We start from the raw sequence: 18,034 nt of genomic DNA on the forward strand, positions 1-18,034 counted from the left end.
CTAATATTCAAGAAGCAGAGGGTAAAATAGAAATTGAATGAATCCAAAAATTACTTCCTGAAAGAGATCTCAAGAATATTATAGCCAAATTTCAAAGCTCCATTTTAAGGAGAAAATACTATAAGCACCCAGAAAGAAGCAATTCAAGTATTGTAGAGCCACAGTCAAGGTAACACAAGATTTAGCAGTTTACATTAAAGAATCATAGTGCTTAGAATATTATATTCTGGAAGGCAAAAAAAAGACTGGATTACAACCAAGAATCACCAACAACAAAATTGAGCATATACTTTTAGGGGAAATGATGGACATTCAATGAAATAGGGAGCTCTCAAACTTTTCTGATGAAAAGACCAGAGCTGAACAGAAAATTCAACTTTCAAATAAAAGACTCAAGAAAGTATAAGATAAACAGGAAAGGGAAATCATAAGGTGCTTAAGGTGCTTGCTTACATTCCTACATGGGAAGATGAAACTGGTTCATAAGAACTTTCTCATTATGAGTGCAGTTAGAAGGAATATAATATATAGACAGAGGGCATAGGAGTGAACTGAATGAGAGAAGAATAAGGGAAAGGAAGAGGTAGAATAGGGCAAATTATCTCATATAAAAGAGGCAAGAAAAAACTAACATTTAAGGGGGTGGAAGAGTGGGGAGTTAAGAATGAGTGAGTGAACCTTAATCTTATCTGGCTCAAAGACAGAATAAAACACATACAATTGGATATGGCAATCTATCTCAACCCATAGGCAAGTAGGAGAAGGGGATAAGAGAAGCAAAAAAATGATGGAAAAGGAGGGCAGACTGGAGGAGGGGGGTGGTCAGATGCAGAAATTTTAAGCAATGACAGGAGAAAGGAGAGAGATTAGAATAAATGGAAATTAGAAATAGGATAGAGAGTTAACAATACCAATTGTGAAAAAATTTTGAAGCAATTTTCTCTTGGTAAAAGCCTCATTTCTCAAACATATAGAGAACGTAGTCAAATTTGTAAAAATAAAAGCCATTAATAATCAAAAGATATGAACACTGAAGTAATCAAAATGTCCAGTCATATGAAAAAATTCTCTACATTATTAGAGAAATATAAATTGAAACAATACTGAGGTACTACCTCATACCTATTAGATTTGTTAAAAGGCCAAAAACAGGAAAGTGATAAATACTGGAGAGGATTGAGACAAATGTGACGTTACTGCATTGTTGGTAGAGCTGTATGCTCTGCAGAACAATTTTGGAACTATGCCCAAAGGGCTATAAAACCATGCATAAACATGGGGATGATGATCAATCTTAATAGACTTGCTCATTTCATCAATGCAATTCATAGGGACAATTTTAGAGTACCTGTGACAGAGAATACCACTGTACCCATAAAAGGAATTGCGGAGTTTAAACAAAGACCAAAGTCTTTTACCTTCAATTAAAAAAAAACTGTCTTATGTACTACACAATTGTTCTATCTCTAATATTTTATTTTCTCCTCAAGTATATGATTTCTCTCTCAACATATTCAATTTCAATCAATGTATAGCAAGGAAACAACATAAAAATTATCAGACTGCCTTCTGTGTGGAGATACAGGAGAGAAGGGAGGGTGGTGGTGGGGAATCAAAATATTTAAAACCTTACAGAAAATGATAGGTAGAAATTATTATTGTATATAATTAGAAAACAAAATATTAATAAAATTTTAAAAACTGCTAGATCTACAAAAATTTAAGTTTCAAAAAACCATATATGCTCTTTGACCTAACAATATCACTACTAAGTCTATCCCAATAATGTTTTAAAAATATAAAAGGAAAAGGATATATATGTACAAAAATAGCAGTTCTTTTCTGGTGGAAAAGAACTGGAAACTAAGAGAATGTCCATCAAATAGGGAATGGCTAAACGAACTGCAGCGTGTGATTAGGTTGAAATAGCATTCCTTTTGGGGTGGCTAGGTGGCAAAGTGAATAGAGTACCGGCCCTGGAGTCAGGAAGACCTGAGTTCAAATCCGGCCTCAGACACTCAGACCTAGCTGTGTGGCCTTGGGCAAGCCACTTAACCCTATTTGCCTTGTAAAAAACTTAAAAAAAAAAGGCATTCTTTTATACGAAATGAGGAGGATTAGGGCAGATTAGGTGATGCAGTGGATTGAGCACCAGTCATGGAGTCAGGAGGACCTGAGTTCAAAATTGGCCTTAATAATTGCCTAGCTATGTGGCCTTGGGCAAGCCACTTAACCCCATTGCCTTGTAAAAAAAAAAAAAAAAAAAAAAAAAACAAAGAAAGAAAGAAAGAAAGAAAGAGAAAAAGAAATGAGCAGGATACTACCATAAAAACCAAGAAGACTTACATGAGCTGATGCAAAGTGAAATGCACTGTGTACAAAGTAACAACAACTCTGAAGGACTTATAAAAGATGCTATCCATTCCCAGAGAAAGAACTGATATTGAAGAAATGTAAATTAAAACAATTGTGAGGTACTACCTCATACTATTATATTTGCCAAAAGGACAGAAAAAGCAAGGTGATAAATATTGGAGGGAATGTGGGGAAAATATAACACTTGTAGAATCATGTACTGGTTCAACCATTCTGTAGAGTAATGTGGGGATTTGTTTTGCTTTTTTGGTCTTTATTTTCTTTCACAAACATGACTATCATGAAAATGTTTTATAAGATTACACACATACACACACACACACATACACACACACATATATACAAACCCTATTTTGAATTGCACTCCTTCTTAATGAAGGGTTGAGGTAGATGGAGGATGGAACAGAATTTGGAAGACAAAGTCTTATTTTTTTTATTTTTAAAGATTTTATTTGAGTTGAAGTTTTAGAAGTTTTTCTCCCAATCTTACTTCCCTCCCCCACCCACCCGAAAGCAATCTGTCAGTGTTTATTTTGTTTCCATGTCATACATTGATACAAATTGAGTGTGATGAGAGAGAAATCACATCCTTAAGGAAGAAACAAAAAGTATAAGAGATAACAAGATCAAACAATAGGATAGGTTTCTTTTTTCTAGATTAAAGGGAATAGTCTTTGAACTTTGTTCAAACTCCATGGCTTTCTCTGGATACAGATGGTATTCTCTACTGCAGACAGTCCAAAATTGTCCGATTGTTGCACACATGGAACAAGCAAATTCATCAAGGTTGAACATCACCCCCATGTTGCTGTTAGGGTGTACAGTGTTTTTCTGGTTCTGCTCATCTCACTCAGCATCAGTTCATGCAAATCCCTCCAGGTTTCCCTGAAATCCCGTCCCTCCTGGTTTCTAATAGAACAACAGTGTTCCATGACATACATATACCACAGTTTGCTAAGCCATTCCACAATTGAAGGACATTTACTTGATTTCCAATTCTTTGCCACCACAAACAGGGGGCTGCTATGAATATTTTTGTACAAGTGATGTTTTTACCCTTTTTCATTGTCTCTTCTGGGTATAGACCCAGTAGTGGTATTGCCGGATCAAAGGGTACGGTCATTTTTGTTGCCCTTTGGGCGTAGTTCCAAATTTCTCTCCAGAAACGTTGGGTGAGTTCACAGCTCCACCAACAGTGTAATAGTGTCCCAGATTTACCACAACCCTTCCAACAATGCCAACAATGATGATTATCCTTTCTGGACATATTGGCCAGTCTGAGAGTTGTGAGGTGGTACCTCAGAGAAGCTTTGATTTGCATTTCCCTAATAATTAATGATTTAGAGAAATTTTTCTTATGGTTATGCACTGCTTTGATCTCATCTGTAAATTGCCTTTGCATATCCTTTGACCATTTGTCAATTGGAGAATGGCTTTTTCTTTTAAAAATAACTCAGTTCTCTGTATATTTTAGAAATGAAGGGGCGGCTAGGTGGCGCAGTGGATAAAGCACCAGCCCTGGAGTCAGGAGTACCTGGGTTCAAATCCAGTCTCAGACACGTAATAACTACCTAGCTGTGTGGCCTTGGGCAAGCCACTTAACCCCATTGCCTTGAAAAAAAAAAAAGAAATGAGTCCTTTGTCAGACCCATTAGTTGTAAAGATTGTTTTCCAATTTACTATATTTCTTTTGATCTTGGTTACTATGATTTTATCTGTGCAAAAGCTTTTTAATTTAATGTACTTGAAGTCATCTAGTTTGTTTTTGGTGATGTTCTCCATCTTGAGAGACAAAGTTTTAAAAGTGAATGTTAAAATTTGTTTTTACATGTAACTGGAGAAAATAAAATATTGGGCGGAGCCAAGATGGTGACAAGAAGGGATCAAGTCTTAGGAGCTCTCTGATAAAACTCATAAACTAAGGACTCTAACTAAACTTTCGAGAGACAGAACCCACAAAGGGACCCAGCGAGGCAGTTCTCCTACTCAAGGTAACCTAGAAAAGAGCAGAAAGGCTCTGCTTCCCGGGTAGGAGGGGCGGCCTGCCAGAGAGGTGGCCCACCAGAGCCAAAGAACTTCAGCCTCCCGGAGGCAGCCCCAGGACACTGGGAGCCGCGGCTCACAGCAGCTGGGGAGTCTCCTGAGCTGCACCCCGGGGAGCACCAAGCACAAAGTGGGGGAACAGCGGGGGACCTCTGCCAGAGCGAGCACGTGGACCCCAGCCCTCAGGGCACACAGCAAGCAGCTTGGTCTTTCCCCAGCCCAGATCCAGGAACAGAAGCAGGTGGAACTGATCAGCAGGAGGCCCCATGGCATGAGTCCATTGAGCTGAGGGAGGGGAGTGAAGAGAGAGAGAGACTGCAGAGCTCTTCTGTCCTCTGCCTCTGGAACAGGACTCTGGGGCTCTGACCACATTCAGATCCTGATAGCAGTCTAGGCTCCCCCATACAACAGCAGGGCCCCATGGCAGAGGGGGGCGCTTATGGTCACTCACAGACCAGGAAGGAGGACAGAACCTCACACACTGAGACCCTTGTGGGAGTGTCCCAAAAGCTCAGGAAGCACCCCCCAAAACAGGCTTAGGCTGGGAAAATGAACAAGCAAAGAAATAAGACGAAGACCCTTGAGAAATATTTTGCTAATCAGCCCAAGGATCAAAATACTCAGTCTGAAGATGAGGAAGCACAAGCTCCTGAATCTAAAGACTCCAAGAAAAACAGAAATTGGGCTCAGGCTATGATAGAGCTCAAAAAAGACTTTGAAAATCAAATGAGGAAGTTGGAAGAAAAACTGGGAAAAGAAAGGAGAGAGATGCAGGAAAAACATGAAAATGAAGTCAGCAGCTTAGTCAAGGAAATCCAAAAAAATGCTGAAGAAAATAGCATGCTAAAAACCAGCTTAGGTCAAATGGACAAAACAGTTCAAAAAGTTATTGAAGAGAAGAATGCTGTAAAAAGCAAAATTGGCCAGATGGAAAAAGAGATAAGAAAACTCTCTGAGGAGAACAAATCCTACAGACAAAGAATAGAATTCAGGGAGATTGATGAATTTATGAGAGATCAGGAATCAATACTTCAAAACCAAAAAAATGAAAAATTAGAAGAAAATGTGAAATATCTCATTGAAAAAACAACTGATATGGAAAACAGCCTTAGCAAAGATAATTTAAAAATTATTGGAATACCTGAAAGTCATGATCAGGAAAAGAGCCTTGACATCATTTTCAAAGAATTACTACAGGAAAATTGCCCTGATATTCTAGAAGCAGAGGGCAAAATAGAAATGGAGAGAATCCACCGATCCCCCCGAGAAAGAGATCCCAAAAAACCAACCCCTAGGAATATTATAGCCAAGTTCCAGAACTCCCAAGTCAAAGAGAAAATATTACAAGCAGCCAGAAGGACACAGTTCAAATATTGTGGAGCTGCAGTCAGGATCACACAGGACTTAGCAGCAAATACAGTGGAAGCTCATAGGGTTTGGAATACAATATACCGGAAGGCAAAAGAGCTTAGAATGCAGCCAAGAATGAACTACCCAGCAAGGCTGAATGTCCTCTTCCAGGGGAAAAGATGGGCTTTCAATGAACCAGGGGAATTTCAAATGTTCCTGTTGGAATGGCCAGAGCTGAACAGAAGGTTTGATCTTCAGATACAGGACTCAGGTGAAGCATAGAGATTGGAGGAGAGGGGGGAAATATGAGGGACTTAATGAGGATGAACTGCATGTATAGAAAAATGATACTGATAATATTCATATGAACCATCTCAGTTAATAGAGCAGGTAGAGGGAGCTTTTATAGTTGAAGCACAGGAGAAAGCTGAATTCGAAGATAAAATATGGTGTAAAAATGGAGTCAATAGGAAAAAAAGGTAAGTGGAATGGGAGAGGGAAAAAGGAGAGGGGGAATAGTCCAAGATATTTCACATAATAAGAATTTTATTATTACAATGAGCTATTGCAATGATATGGAAGGGGGGAGGCATAGGGGAATGAGGGAACCTTTGCTCTCATCAGAGATGGCTAGGAGAGGAAACAGCATATATACTCCATGGGGTATAGACAACTGGAGTGAGAAGGAGGGGGGAGCAGGGGGAAGGGGTGGGGAAGTGAATAAAGGAGGAGAGGATGGGCCATGGTGGGACAGTGGTCAGATATAACACATTCTCTTTTTTACTTCTTGCAAGGGGCTGGGATTGGAGGGCCTGCCCAGGACCATAGGGCCAGGTGGATTCTGGGCCTAAGGGGTGGTGTGGGGGCTCAGGGCTTCTTGGTCCCAGGACCAGGGATCTGTCTGCTGCGCCACTCAGCGACCCTACAGCAGAGTCAGAGTAAAAGGAGAGAGAAGATATAGTACACGGTAGTGGAGAAATAAGAAAGCAGGGAGTTGCGATCAGCAATGGCAATGTTGGAGAAATATGGAAGCAACTTTTGTGATGGACTTATCATAAAGAATGTGATCCACCCACGACAGAGTTGATGGTGTTGGAACAAAGACTGAAGCACATTTTTTGTTATTATTATTTGGGGGAGGGTGCAAGGCAAGTGGGGCTGGGTGGCCTGCCTGGGGCCACATAGCAGGGTGATCTTTGGGTGTCTGGGGCCGGATTCGGACCCAGGTGCTCCTGGCTCAAGGGCCAATGCTCTGTCTGCCACCCAGCCACCCCTACTATTATTACTATTTTATTTTATTTTGGGTCTTTTTTTTTCTTTTTGGTTTTTGCAGGGCAGTGGGGATTGGATGGCTTGCATGTCACATGGCTGGGTGACTATTGGGTATACGAGGCTGGATATGGACTCAGGTGCTCGTGGCTCCAGGGCTGGTGCTTCGTCCATTGCGCTACCTGGCCATACCTACAACTATTACTATTATTTTTTTATTTTAATTTTTTTTCTTTCCCCTTTACTTTTTCGCCCAAGCGAGTCTATCTATATTCATGGTGGGAAGGGTATTTTGTTTACTTGTAAACAAGTATATTTTATTAATGTAAAAAAAAAACATTTGTACAAAATGAGAATAAAAATAAATTTAAAAAATTTAAAAAAGAAAATAAAATATTAAATAAACTTTAAAAAAGAGGAAAAAATGATGTAATGAGATAATTTTGTTAAACAGTCTTCAGATTGTTAATATCAATAAAGCAATAAAACAAGAATGTATATGCTTATACAAAGTAAATTCAGCAGGTATTAGAGAATGGGAGGTATAAGGATAACTGATGTGAGAATTTTAGAGTAAAAGCATCATGGATGTAGCTCAATTCCAAGAGATAATGAGATCTAAAGTATAGCTCTGCCAGTGAGTGGTTAAAAGGGAGCCAATACGGGGTAGCTAGATGGCGCAGTGCCAGGGTGGCTAGGTGGCACAATGGATAGAGCACCAGCCCTGGAGTCAGGAGTACCTGAGTTCAAATCCAGCCTCAGACACTTAGTAATTACCTGTGTGGCCTTGGGAAAACCACTTAATCCCACTGTCTTGCAAAAACCTTAAAAAAAGGGGGAGAGGGGAGCCAATAGAGTGGTGGTAGTAGAGGAAATGCAAAGTCAAGTATTAAAAACTAAGCAGATTGTCAAGGTTTTTAATGACAGGGAATAGGTTAAAGAGGAAAATTGTGAGTTTAAAGTATAAATTTATATTCTGGAGAACTAGCATGTAAGGGAGGTTACAGGATTGAGAAAGTACACTATAAAGGAACTTCAAAAGTGAATTGTCTTCTAACAGTATAATCACTGTCCAGCACAGCACCTAAGAATTCCTAAGGGAAAGAACTATAACTGGATCCCAGTGAAGAAATAAACAGCAGGAGTCACATAAGAGGGTGTGTGTGTGTGTGTGTGTGTGTGTGTGTAGAGGTGAGGATGATAAGGGGGAGAATAAATTAGGATATGATCTGTAAGTTATTGATCAAAGTCAACCACACCACAACCATTAAGTGGGAAGACTTCCAAGGTCATCAAGTTGACCCGGGCAATCAAATGACCCCTAGTTGAGTTAACTGAGCAGACCAATTCAATGTCACAAACAAGTGGTCAATTACTGATCTTCTCTCATTGCTTACTAGTTATATGATCCTGGGCAAGTCATTACACCTCTCTCAAACTTTGTTTCTTCACATGTAAAATGAAAAAAATAATAACATCAACTTCACAGGATTCTTGAGGCTCAAATAAAGTTATCATATGTAAAGCACTTTTCAAGTCTTAAAAGCTTTATATAGAATATACCTAAAGGTCTTCATGCATTTCTTTTAAAACTACATTTTATGTTTCAAATAGCAAAAATTCACCTTCTCACCTTCCCATCCCAACTTCCCACTCCCCAAATGTAAACAAAATGGGAAAAAATATATTACAAAAATGAATCAATAAATTTCCACATTGTCCACATTCAAAATTGTTTCATTCTGCACTCTTTCACCATTCTATCAAGAAGCAGACAGTATGCAGGCACATAAACATATACATATATGTATGTTTATATATACATATATCCACATGCATATATGTACACACATGTACATAAAATACACACATGCATGTACACACGTGTGTGTGCACACACGCACATACATACACATACATCATTTCTTTCAATTGTCCAACTCTTCATGACCCTGTTTGGGGTTTTCTTGAAAAAAGGTACCGGAATGATTTGTTATTTCTTTCTCTAGTTAATTTTACAGATGAGGAAACTGAGGCAAACAAGGTTAAATGACTTGCCCAGGGTCACACAACTAGGTAGTTTCTAAGACAAGATTCAAACTCAGGAAGATGAGTCATTCTGATTTCAAGCTGTGTACTCTTAGCTGCTCTTCATTTCATCATTAGTATTCTGGAATCATGGATGCTCAGTGTTCTGCTGATCATCTTAATTCTTTCAAAGATAGTACCTTTTACTATTTTGTTATCATTGCATAAATCATTTTCCTGTTCTCTTCATTTTACTCTTCTTTCATTCATAAAAATCTTCCCAGGTTCCTATGAAATCTCTATCACTACTGATGGCACAGTAAGATTCTATCTTATTTCCATACCATAACTTTTCTTCTACTCCTCAATTTATGGCCACCCCCTCAGTCTCATTCTTTGATACCTCAAAAAGAACTAGAAATACTTGTGTCCATCCCTAAAGTTTGTTTTGCTTGGAACTAATCTTTCCCTTAATATAACTTCATTCTAATTCTCCCCCCCACCCCCACCTTCTCTCCTATTTCTCTATTGAGTAAAATAAATGTATTTTCATACCCTATGAAGTTTTGGTATTCTTCCTTCCTTTGAGCAGTTATATGATTGAGGTTGAAATGTCAGCTCCTCTCCTCTACCGCTCTTCTTTGCTTGTATTGATGTCTACTTGTACAGATTATATAAAATAATTTTCCCCTAAGTTCCTTTTCCTTTCTCCCCAGTGATTATTCTTTCCTTTCCTCTTGACTCAAGACATAAGTATCACCTTCCCACATTAGAATGCAGGCACTTTATTCTGTAGTCTTCTATCATTTATTCATCTTTACCACAAGTTTCTCAATAGGCCTACAAAATTTCTCCCTATCTTTGGTCTTTTCCTCAGGAATGCTTAGAAGTTCTGTTTTACCACTACTGGGTCTATACCCTGAAGAGATGATGAAAAAGGGTAAAAACATCACTTGTACAAAAATATTCATAGCAGCCCTTGTTTGTGGTGGCAAAGAATTAGAAATCAAGTAAATGTCCTTCAATTGGGGAATGGTTTAGCAAATTGTGGTATATACATACATACATATACGTATATGTATATGCATGTATGCATGTCATGGAACACTATTGTTCTATTAGAAACCAAGAGGGACAGGAATTCAGGGAAGCCTGGAGGGATTTGCATGAACTAATGCTGAGTGTGCTGAGCAGAACCAGAAAAACACCATACACTCTAACAGCAACATGGGGGTAATGATCAACCTTGATGGACTTGCTCGTTCCATGCGTGCAACAATCAGGGACAATTTTGGGCTGTCTGCAATGGAGAATACCATCTGTATCCAGATAAAGAGTCATGGAGTTTGAACAAAGTTCAAGGACTATTCCCTTTAATTTAAGGGGAAAAAACAGATATCTTAGTATCTGATCTTTACCTCTTATACTTTTCATTTCTTCCTTAGATATGATTTCTCTCTCATCACATGCAATTTGGATCAATGTACAACATGGAAACAAAGTAAAGACTGACAGATTGCTTTCCATGGGGGGGGGTAGAGGGAGGGAAGTAAGATTGGGGGAAAAATTGTAAAACTCAAAATAAAATCTTTAATAAAAAAAAGTTCTCTGTTTTATTAAAGATACTTTTTTTCACCTGTAGCATTATACTGTATTGCTAATTTATTCTTGGCTGTAAGCCTATATTCTTTTCCTTCTGGAAGTTCCAAGTTCTCTATTTCTTTCAATGATAGCTGATCCTGACCCAACTCTTCATTATTTTAATTCTTTCTTTCAGGCTGATTAAAGTATTTTTTTCTTTGACGGGGAAATAGAACTCTTCAAGGAGTTTTCATTTTGAAGTTTTTCTTTTTTTTTTTGACTTTTTTTCCAAGACAATGGGGTTAAGTGGCTTGCCCAAGGCCACACGACTAGGTAATTATTAAGTGTCTGAGGTCAGATTTGAACCCAGGTACTCCTGACTCCAAGGCTGGTGCTCTATTCACTGCACCACCTAGCCGCCCCTATTTTGAAGTTTCTTTCAGGAAGCAACTGGCATTTTCTAATTCTATTTTGCCCTTCGATTTTAAGGAATCTAGAGTTTTAAGATTTTTTGAAATATGATAGTTCATGGAATCTTTGGGTTCTATTTGCTGCATTCTAATTCTCAGGGAATCTATTGTTTGGGTGAGATTTTCTACCCCCCTGTGCAGAGGTGTTAATTCCCTTTCAAATTGTTTCTTCCATAGCACTCATATATTTTCTAGATTTTTTTCTTTAAGCGTTTTCACTTCATATATAATATTTTTAACTTTTTTTAAAGTCTTACAAACATCTCTCATCCAGGAATTCTGATTGAATTTGTGCCCAACTGTGTTTCTTTCTGAGATGTTGCTTGTAGATGATGTGGAGTCATATTCTTTTTCTCAGTTTGTATCCTGAGGTACCCTTGCCACCATAAGAGCACTTTATCAAAGGAATTCTTTTTTTTGCTTGTTCATTCTTTCAACCAACTTTCTGACTGTATTTGTTGTTAGAACTAAGTTTGGAACATCTAAAAGGAAGAACTAGAATGGGCTAATTTGGGATATTGAGTGTTGTGTTCCTACAAGAACTCAAGGACAGGCAGGGGATCTGCAAGATTCCAGTACTCCAAAAGTGGTCTGATCCAAAGCAAAGTCTGATTGCTCCCCTCCCCCACCCTACCTCTCACTTCTTTTCTCTAAGCTCTGCAAGTTCCTGATTGATTTTAATCTTTGCAACCTTAGAATGGCTGCTGAAATCAGTTTCTATTAAGTCAGTTGGGAAGGTCAAGTGGTTCAATGACAGAATTATTTGCTGTCCTTTGGCCCAATTAGTCCCCTGGAGGCTGTGTCAGATGCTGGAACTGAGACCACACTGTACTCCTGGGGTCTGAGTCACACTGCCATTAACTGCATCTAAACTTGCAATTCACCCCAAAATTGTGACCTAGAACTGAGTAGCAGGCAACAAAGTTGTCAGCTGACACCTGCATATGATGCAATATCTCAGAATGGATCCTGGTGGTGCCACAGGATGGGTTTAACACCTCCTTCTACCTTGGTGCTCAGCCTGGGTGAAGGAATGTTCCTGGATCCAACCTGCCCCAGTGTCTAGAAACTTCTATCTCCCTATGCCAAGCCAGTTATATTCACTGTGATGTTTTCTGAATTTCCTCATAAGAATTCAGTATGGTACATTTTCTAAATTTGTTTGAAGGAGTTTAACAGAGAAGAGTTCTGCTATACTGCTTCCTACTATTCTACTACTTTGGTTCCATCCCCTTCTTTAAAGTTTAACACTTTAAAACTGAACTAAAACTTTTGAGATACTCTCTTTAAAAGATAATCATGATTATGCAAGGGCACTGAAACTTAGTAAATGAACATTGCTCTGGGATAAAGGGGATCTATATTATATCCATATCCCCTTGCAACATATCTGTAAAAGGAAGACACAGCAGGTACACAAAATACGAGGGATTTGAACAATCAAAAATTTTAAGGAATTTGAAAATTAAATGTGTAAGAGAAACAATTCAGCAAAGTCACAAGTTTTTTTTAAAAAAGAAAAGATGGTTGAGCAAAGGAGGCAAAAGTCATAAAAGATATTTGTCTAGAGTACATTGTTCTTACATACCTGTTTGATTAAAAATAAAGGCTTTTAGAGTTTCCAATGTTCGATCTGTATGATTAAATCTCGCCATTGGTTTAGCTCCTTGAAATAGCAAGATGTTGGGAACAGCCACAGTGCCAAATCTGGTAGACAGACTATTTTAAAATAGGAGTATATCACAAACATGAATCAGTAATATGTTTTATGAATATAATCACAAGTATTTAATGGAAATAAATGGGGAAGGAAAAAAAGTTTAGTGCAGTGGCATCATAGGAATGGGAGCCACTTAAAGCCTATATCCAGACCTCAGCAGGTTCATACTGACTTAGAAAACCACCTATTGACCTTAATCTTTGATTTCCCATATTACTATTTATTTGTTATGTATTTCCCAATTACATTTTAATCTGAGGCCACATTCAGGAGTGTTTTGGACCACATGTAGTTAATGTACCACGTTTGACACCTCTGAAGTAGTAGATAAAGGGTCATACTTGGAATAAGGAAGATCTAGGTTCAAGTCTTATCTCTGAACATGTACATATAAAGTTCTGTGACAACTTGACTCTAAGCTCCCTGAGGAAAGAAACTATATTTTTCTTTTTTCTGTGTACTAGATTGTGGTACCATATGGTATCATAACATGGTACCTGGAACAGTAGTCATTTAATAAATGTTTGCCAACTTGACTATAAGAAAATTACAAATTAATTATTAATCTTTATTGGTAGAGGAATTTTCCCCCACCAGGAAATCCCTACAAAAATGAAAACAGAAATCTAGATACCTTCAACTTCCCCAAAAAAAGAGCAGAATTAGTTTCTTCTGTTCAAAAGAAATATATTCACTCAATTTATAAATTAATAGGCTCTTTAAGGCATCAGCTGTCACAACCTAAGTATTATATACATATCCACATATACTCATAACCAAATTCACCATTATATCAATTTACCTGCTGATGCCTTCAGCTACAAGGATTAATCCTTGTAGAAAACTTGTTATTTTTAATAATTCAATAACTATAAGGAATTAGAAATGTATTAAATAGTGTAGAACTCCAAACTCTTCACAGAATAATGTCTTAGAACTAAGACTTTGCCAAGTACTATAATACCAGTTAATGTCAAATAATTAGTTTGGCTATTAGTCAAGAGCAAGGGATATGAAGACAGTGAAAAAAAATTAATTCACAATTTTTGCAGAATTGGCAATGAAATAGTTAAGTACATTTCACCTTTACAACAATCTCATAAATGCTCACTAAAAATAAGGTCAACTATTAAGAAGGCTAATATGAATTAGTGAAAAACTTAAATTATGGAATATTTTCTATGAAATTTATTTTCTTTAATTTCTAGTCTAATTTGAAATAATTGCAAATGAAAGTATTATCAAGTACAAACCCCAGCTTTTATATTCTATGTAGCTCCCAATGAGGAATTTTATAAATGCAGATTATTTCTTCACCAATGTACCAATTAACAAACTCTCTAAAACTCTGTGCAAGACTTAAGACTCAGTGGGCACTTGTACTTTTTTTGCCTCATTTCTGACCCTGGACAAATTACTTAACTTTTTCATCCTTTCATTTTTCTCATCTGGAAAAATGAGGAGATCAGATTAAACCAATGGTGTCAAATTCAATTAGAATTAACTTCTCAGCATCTTCAGGCAATAAATTACAAACCAGGTACTGATTTGCTTTGATAAAAGTTTCCTCATGAGAAGGTTCCCTATTCTAATAAACAGTTCTAATTTCTTAAAAACATTAATTTAAGGAAAGAGACATTAATACTTGAACAAAGTTATCCATCAGTATTTTATTAAGTCAAAAATCCAGCAGTTTGAATACTTTATTCTTTGAAAAAAATCAAAGCAATATGAAATAAGACTGAAATGTTATTGGAGAAAATAGAGAAAATTAAAGAGAAGACATAATCCATCTTTAAAAAATCTACCAAGTAAACCCAGAATCTTATATCTCTTTAGAGTATCCAAACATTAACAAATATATTTTTATCTTAATTTTTTTCAAATCTAAGAGATACCACATTTCAAATTATCCCCTAAATTTGGCCTTGAAAGAAATTAAAGAGGATAATATATAGATGAGAAATTACAGTTTGGCCTCAGAAAAAAAGAGTAAACTCTTTTAATAAACAATTTCAAGATTTAATAACCTTCAATATTAAGATAAGAAACTGCCTAACTCAAAGAGTCAATCTAACCTCTGACAATACTGCAACCATGGAAAAATATTTTAATTTCACATTACTCCAGGCAACTCTCTAAAACTCTAGGTTACTGATCTGCTCTGGTAGAGGGTATTCCTTAACCAAAAGTTTCCTATATCAATTATTTCATAAGTCCAAACCAAAAATTATAAATTAATTAATCAATTCCCCACTATACTAGTCTTATGAAGGAACTTATACCTGTTTCTTCTTTCTCTATCTTTAACCAGTTAATATCCTATATGTATTCACTATAACCAAATTTTGGGGGAAGAATGAAGAGAAGGATCTTTTATATAAAACTCCTTCTACTACTATTACACTGAATCTGAAGTTGCCTGGGACACTGAGAGGTGAAAAGGCTTGCTCAGAGTCACAGAGCAAGAGGCAGGACTTAAACCCAAGACTTCCTAATTCCAAAGTCACTAAGGCAAACAGTCTTGCACAATCAAATTAATTCATAAACTATAAAAAGCACTCAATAAAAGTATACCTGCTGTGCTGAGAAGCATCCAATGCCAAAAAATGAAGAGATGGAAATGCTCGTGGTAAAGAATTAAAATGTGGAGCCAGACTGGCGGAAAAGCGACACCAAGGGGTGTAAAATAAAACTAATGTACAATCACTACTGTTTGGGTTCAAAAATTCCATCAGGTCCTGTGACAAGAGAAAATATATGTATTAAAGATTGGGTAAGAAGGATCTGTTGTAGAGGGCAAATAATAGAAATACTTTCCTTCTAAGTTTTCTTGCCATTTTCCTTTACTAATGTAGTTATTCTGGAATTTTGTATAAATTAACAATATCTATTTCCAGATAACATAACTAAATATGCATCTCCACTCAGATTACATCATCGTAACCACTATAATTAATATTCACCTTGTCAATTCTCAGAATCAAGATGCTGTCTTAGCAGGTGATCTCAGTTGTTGTGGATGGAGATGATGATCATCTTACAAATGATTCTTTTGATGAGTATTTAATCCAGTCGAGGAGCCCAGTAATCATTCAGATAACAATGAAATTCTTATACCCCTTCAGTATAAAGTTTGCATTATTCTCTCTTGGTCACTATACATAATAGTCAGCAAATAAAACTGAATTTCATTTTTATTTTCACCTTTACATAACAGAGAGTCTTCAGAATTTGTGTTTATTTCAACTTATGCATCAAAATAACAAATTCTTATATAAACTACCAGTTTATTTTCTCTGCAAAATTATCTTTTCACATATCTAGATTCACCAATAACATATATGTTCTAAAAAATCATCTTAGATAATCTTATCAACCACCATGAACCAAATATTGGTTCTCAAACTGTGAAAAGTAAAAAACTCCTTGTAGTTTTGTATAACAATGAAATATTTAAATGTTATTTTCCCAGAGACTAAGTTGCACAGAATAATGCCTCATAAAAATGTAAAGAATTCAGGTCTTTAAAAATCATTTTCTTAATGCCTTATTGTGATATGGAAATGATCTGTGTTCAATCTCTGGTAGACCCTACACCAAGCTAAAAATGGTTTAAACACTAGATCAATGATGACCTTAATATCTGTACCACTGATACAGAAAGGCTCATTACTAGATGGCTAGTTACCAAATGATTACTATTTCAACAAAGCAATTTATGAAAACCATTTAGTAATATTATAAAGGAGTTATGGTTCTTTGGTAATACTAGATATTTAAAAAAATTCTGAGTAATAGCTTGGAAGAGATCAGTATACTTATGCCCAGTATAATTGTGACACTGACAACTTATACATAATTTTGAACAGATGGATAATGATACCAGTGAAAGGGAGATGTGTCCAAGGATATTGAAGCAAATAGCAACTTTGCCATTTACTACCTGTGTCTCCTGTGGCAAGTCACTTAACCTCTTTAGGTCTCCTTTTTTCTTTTTTTTTTTTTAAAATAGAAGTGTCAGACTGGTCTCTATCCTTAATGTAATACAATCTCATCATGTTTTGCCTTAAAGTGACTAGATTCAGAGAACAAGAGACTGTTTGTGTGTGTGTGTGTGTGTGTGACTTAACATGCTACCCACCATCATAACTCAGATTCAATTAAGATACTTCAAGAGGCTTTAATTTTCCATATATATATTTATATATATATATATATACACACACACACACACACACACATATATATACATATACATACACACACACACACAGATGCAATTACCAAATACTTCCTAAATTTAAAACAATAAAGCATAAGTACTAGTAAAGTAAAATGAGTAAATTATGAGGATTGAGGAATAGGGGATACAAAACAAACAGAATAATATGCTACTTACCTGCGAAACATTTAGAATTTGCAAAGTGAAACTTTCTAAGCCAGTCACATTTCTCTCCTCACAATTGACCTTTGGGGTTTTTAGACTCTCTGTATTATTGGAATCCTCTTTAGGTGGTAGACTTGTAGGCACAGTTTCAAGAACCAAATTATATTCTTCTCCTTTATCAGGAATATTTGCTCCAGATCTAATTAGAGAAAAAAGGCTCTCTTGCATATTGCATTTAGAGCCTTCAACTCTAGCATCACAACTGCCAGTATTGAGGTTTGAAATGTGCCCCTCTGTTGACTCTCCTGGAATCACAGACATTAAATGATCACCATTCTCTTCATTTCCCAGGGTGGCATAAGTTATTTCACCAGTATTGTACTGTTCTGTCTGCCCAAGTTCATGTTCTTCATTACTTAAATGACCAGCACCTGGACTGAGAGGTAGTTCAGTTTCAGTGTATCCTTTCTGTTCAGTCAATGAGCTTTCACTTTTCTCTGCAACAACAAAAAAAGGGGGTTTATATACAATGAAAATGTAATTCAAAAGGAATTCTATATATTTATATTTGACAGACACCATATCATTTTGTTTCCTATCTATTCATTGGATATAATAATAACAGCACCTACCTCAAAGGGCTACTTGAAAGTTCAAATGAGATAAAATGTGTAAAGCATTCTGCAAATCATAAAACACTTTAAATTTTTATTACTTATAACATTCTTCAATATTCCTTTAATACAATATGAAATCTTAGTATATTAAATAAGGAAATAGGTACTGCTTTCATTAAGCTATCATAAC

General features: G+C 36.5%; 1 protein-coding gene across 2 annotated transcripts in view; it reads right to left on the reverse strand.

Moving 5' to 3' along the window:
- C1H5orf24 (chromosome 1 C5orf24 homolog) overlaps positions 1-18,034 on the reverse strand; it is a 73,829-nt gene that overhangs the window by 11,690 nt on the left and 44,105 nt on the right. For both annotated transcript variants that reach the window (XM_074213529.1, XM_074213530.1), the window contains 3 exons: positions 17,240-17,724; positions 15,415-15,578; positions 12,706-12,836 (listed from right to left, as the gene is read on the reverse strand). In XM_074213529.1, the coding sequence (XP_074069630.1) occupies positions 12,706-12,836; positions 15,415-15,578; positions 17,240-17,724 (780 nt within the window). The remainder of the gene's footprint in view (positions 1-12,705; positions 12,837-15,414; positions 15,579-17,239; positions 17,725-18,034) is intronic.

Source organism: Macrotis lagotis, chromosome 1 (genome assembly GCF_037893015.1).
Source record: "Macrotis lagotis isolate mMagLag1 chromosome 1, bilby.v1.9.chrom.fasta, whole genome shotgun sequence".
In the NCBI taxonomy this organism is placed as follows: Eukaryota; Metazoa; Chordata; class Mammalia; order Peramelemorphia; family Peramelidae; genus Macrotis; species Macrotis lagotis.